The sequence below is a fragment of the Lynx canadensis genome, chromosome E3 (genome assembly GCF_007474595.2).
Source record: "Lynx canadensis isolate LIC74 chromosome E3, mLynCan4.pri.v2, whole genome shotgun sequence".
NCBI lineage: Eukaryota > Metazoa > Chordata > Mammalia > Carnivora > Felidae > Lynx > Lynx canadensis.
In genome coordinates, this window is record NC_044318.1 from 3,147,096 (window position 1) to 3,151,200 (window position 4,105).

The window sequence follows — 4,105 nt, forward strand, 5'->3', positions numbered from 1 at the left end:
AGTAGTTCTGGATCAGTTTAGCATTCCTAAATTATGACAGAAATAGGAACAAGGGAAGAGACCTTCGAGGGAGGAAAGTACCCTGAAGAGCAGTTGAGTTGCTGAATTCAGACTGGAAGTTATACTCACATTGGCTTGGGGAGTTTGTCAAGCTCAGGCCAAGAGTCTAGCTGGTCTGGCATTTCCTCCTGCACTTTCTGGGGGCTGAGGTTGATAGCTTCCCACTCTCGGTACAGCTTTTTCTTTTCTGTTTTGGCTGATTTCTTCTTGGGATAAAAACTCCATATGCACAGAGCACAGTCTGAAAGAAATTTTGGCATCTCTGAGCTTCCACAAAGCACCAGACACCCAAAGACCTGACAGTTTGTGGAAGGAGATGAGCAGTGTCTGTCTGTTTCTTTCCCCTAGAGGGATACAAGAGGGAGGCTCTTCTACTATCCAGAGGTAGTGAGATGGGCTTCAGGAAGAACTTACGAAGAGAAAGATGAGCTGGCCCTCAGATGGTCACTCAGTTCCTCAGCTACCTTAAATTCTTCTTTTTTAAATGTTTATTTATTTTTGGGAGAGTGAGAGTGAGCGGGGGAGGGGCACAGAAAGATTGGGAGAGAGGATCTGGAGCAGACTCTGCGGTGACAGCAGTGTGCCCGATGCGGGGCTTGACCTCACCAACCGTGAGATCATGACCTGAGCCAAAGTTGGACCCTCAACTGACTGAGCCACCCAGGCGCCCCAGCTACCTTAAGTCTTAAATGAAAAAGATAAGTAGTCACCTCCACTTGAGGTATAACATAGAGGCATGGAGGTGGGTTGAAAAGTCCTCTGAAACGCTTACCATCCCTCACTCACTAGAGGGATGCTATTGCTGACTTAACCCTACAATTAGAAGCGATGTCTCGGGGCGCCTGGGTGGCGCAGTCGGTTAAGCGTCCGACTTCAGCCAGGTCACGATCTCGCGGTCCGGGAGTTCGAGCCCCGCGTCAGGCTCTGGGCTGATGGCTCAGAGCCTGGAGCCTGTTTCCGATTCTGTGTCTCCCTCTCTCTCTGCCCCTCCCCCGTTCATGCTCTGTCTCTCTCTGTCCCAAAAATAAATAAACGTTGAAAAAAAAATTAAAAAAAAAAAAAAAAAAAAAGAAGCGATGTCCCTTCTGACTTCTAGGTGGAAGCTGTCATCCGGATGGCCAGTATTTTGGCAACTAACTGATGGAAAGGACAGTTATTGGGGTCTTTAGCCAAGAGATGTGGCCAACTGGTCACCACCTGGTGCACCAGAAGTAGCAAACACACCACCACACTTCCCTTGAGTAGCGTCTCCCAGCAAGCTTGCTCTTTGGGTGTGGCAACCAGGGTTCCTGTGGAACACATCTTGGTCCAGAGAAAGAGGAAGAGAATTTGCTCCCAGTCTTCAGTGTCCAGATGAGGACAGCTGCCTCAAAGACTGCTTTCTTCTCGAGTTTGTTTTATTTGGTTTTTAAAAATTTTTAAATGTTTATTCTATTTTTGAGAGAGAGAGAGAGAGAGAGAGAGAGAGAGAGAGAGAGAGAAAGCAGGGAAGGGGCAGAGAGAGAGGGAGACACAGGATCCGAAGCAGGCTCCTGGTTCTGAGCTGTTAGCCCAGAGCCCGACGTGAGGTTCGAACCCACGAACCGTGTGATCATGACCGGAGCCAAAGTCGGCGCTTAACTGACTGAGCCACCCAGGCGCCCCAGGTTTGCTTTATTTATTAAAGAAGGTAAAAGGGCTTTGGCTTATGATTTTCAACAAAGCCTAGGTCATACCCAAAGGAGATGCTAATGGGCCCATTATTAACAAGAGCTATTTTTTGTGTGTGAGATGGTAAGACGTCCTCCATAGTTTAGACATGAGCATGGGGTCCTATACATCAAAGGGTCAAGGATATCCTCTGAGATCTTCTAGTTTCCTTTACTAATAATGGGTTCCTATTAGCTGAAATAACCCCATTTTGGATAAGTGCTGTTTATTTCTTTAGTCTGTTCCACCTAAACTTACTTAGGCTTATGTGAAGCTTTGTTTATTTGAAGTCCTACTTTTAGCTCCTCTTAACTTACATGTTTGTATCTTCTGTGTTTGGTGAATAAGTCTGTATTCACTCTTCTGCCTTTTTTTTTTTTTCATGATTTTATAGACTCATCATGTTCTTCTTCACACTTCATCTTTCTGGTTCAGGAGTTTTCACCATGGAGGGGGGGAGATGTAGGAGAGGGAGAAACACTCATCAGAAACTTCTGGAGGGCTTTTCCAAAGACAGCGGGTCTGCTTCCCCCTCCCCTGAGCATATCAAAACCTTGGCTAGGGAAATGTGTATTTAAAGAATTTCTACATGTAATTCTAAGGCCAATTCCCTCCATCCTTGTAACCACTGTGCTGAACTGAAGATCCCTAATCCCCTGCTTCTTCATAAGGCACATCTTTCATTACAGCAATAGCTCGTGTTCGCCATCTGGGTGACATAACATTTCCATTCATGTGATACCGATAGAGGGTGGGGATTGCACGAACCTTTGCGGTCATAAAAATTAAATTGGTACTTAAATCTGATGCCCAGAAAACTATTGGACCCTCTCTCATGCAGAGCAGCCTTATCCTTCTTTTTCACTTGCTTTTCTCTCAGCAAGTGGCCGTCTCCCCGGACAGACTCTTCAAGTGACTGAACAAGCAGAATGGCAGAGGCCAACAACAGCTTTTCAGAGGGCTTCATCCTGATGGGTATATCCGACCATCCCCAGCTGGAGATCGTCTTTTTCATAGTCATTCTCTTCTCTTACTCGCTGACCCTAGTTGGGAATTCGACCATCATCCTGCTCTCCTGCCTGGATGCCCGGCTCCACACCCCCATGTACTTCTTCCTCAGCAACCTCTCCTCCCTGGACCTCGCTTTTACTACGAGCTCGGTCCCCCAAATGCTGACCAACTTATGGGGACCAGATAAGACTATAAGCTACGCTGGCTGTGTGATCCAGCTCTATGTTTTCCTCTGGCTAGGGGCCACTGAGTGCATCCTGCTCGTGGTGATGGCATTCGACCGCCATGTGGCAGTTTGCCAGCCCCTGCGCTACACCGTCATCGTGAGCCCTCGGCTCTGCCGGCTGCTGGCTGCCATTGCATGGCTGGGCGGCTTGAGCAACTCCATAATCCAGTCAACGTTCACTCTGCAGCTCCCATTGTGTGGGCACCGGAGGGTGGACAACTTCCTGTGTGAGGTGCCTGCCATGATCAAACTGGCCTGTGGAGACACACGTCTCAACGAGGCCGTGCTCAATGGTGTCTGCACCTTCTTCACTGCCGTCCCGCTGAGCATCACCCTGATCTCCTACTGCTCCATAGCTCGGGCAGTGCTGAAGATCCGCTCAGCTGAGGGACAGAGAAAGGCCTTTAATACTTGCCTTTCCCATCTGGTGGTGGTGCTCCTCTTCTATGGGTCAGCCATCTACGGGTACCTCCTTCCGGCTAAGACCAGCCACCAGGGCCGGGGCAAATTCATTTCCCTCTTCTACTCTGTGGTCACGCCAATGGTGAACCCTCTCATCTACACTCTGAGAAACAAGGAGGTAAAGGCGGCGCTGAGGAGGCTGCTGGGAAAGGGAAGAGAACTCGGCTGAGAGGAGGGAAAGCTCCATCATGTATCCCCTCTTCTTCTCTACACGCTTTTTCTCATTCTCGCTCTGGCCAGATGAACATGAGGAGGACTAACCCTACTACGGCCGAGACGTGTTCCCAGTAGCCCTAAGCTGTTAAGGCATGGCTAGTGTTGTTTCTAATACTCTACACTTGGTCACTAAACATCCCGTGGACTACAGGTAACGGAGTAGATGTGTCCCGTCAACAGCTCACGGGTTGTTGATTTAGTACAGACCTGGCTCACTGTCTCTATGGTCCACATACTATTTGTTACATGTAATAAAATATTACATATTTTTATATTTCTAGAGATTTCTGTGCTTTTCTTTATTTAAAAAATTTTAATGTTTATCTAATTTTGAGAGAGAGAAAGAGAGAGAGAGAGCGAGCAGGGGAAGGGCAGAGAGAGAGGGAGACACAGAATCCGAAGCAGGCTCCAGGCTCCGAGCTGTCAGCACAGAACCCGACG

At 48.2% G+C, this 4,105-nt stretch overlaps 1 protein-coding gene across 1 annotated transcript; it reads left to right on the top strand.

Annotated features, from left to right (window-relative positions):
• The first annotated feature begins 2,643 nt into the window (after nucleotides 1–2,643).
• Nucleotides 2,644–3,708, top strand: LOC115503999 (olfactory receptor 2C1). Its single transcript, XM_030300598.1, has one exon. It carries the CDS (start codon nucleotides 2,679–2,681, stop codon nucleotides 3,615–3,617), a length of 939 nt encoding a protein of 312 aa, XP_030156458.1. The 5' UTR covers nucleotides 2,644–2,678; the 3' UTR covers nucleotides 3,618–3,708.
• Nucleotides 3,709–4,105: the final 397 nt, after the last annotated feature.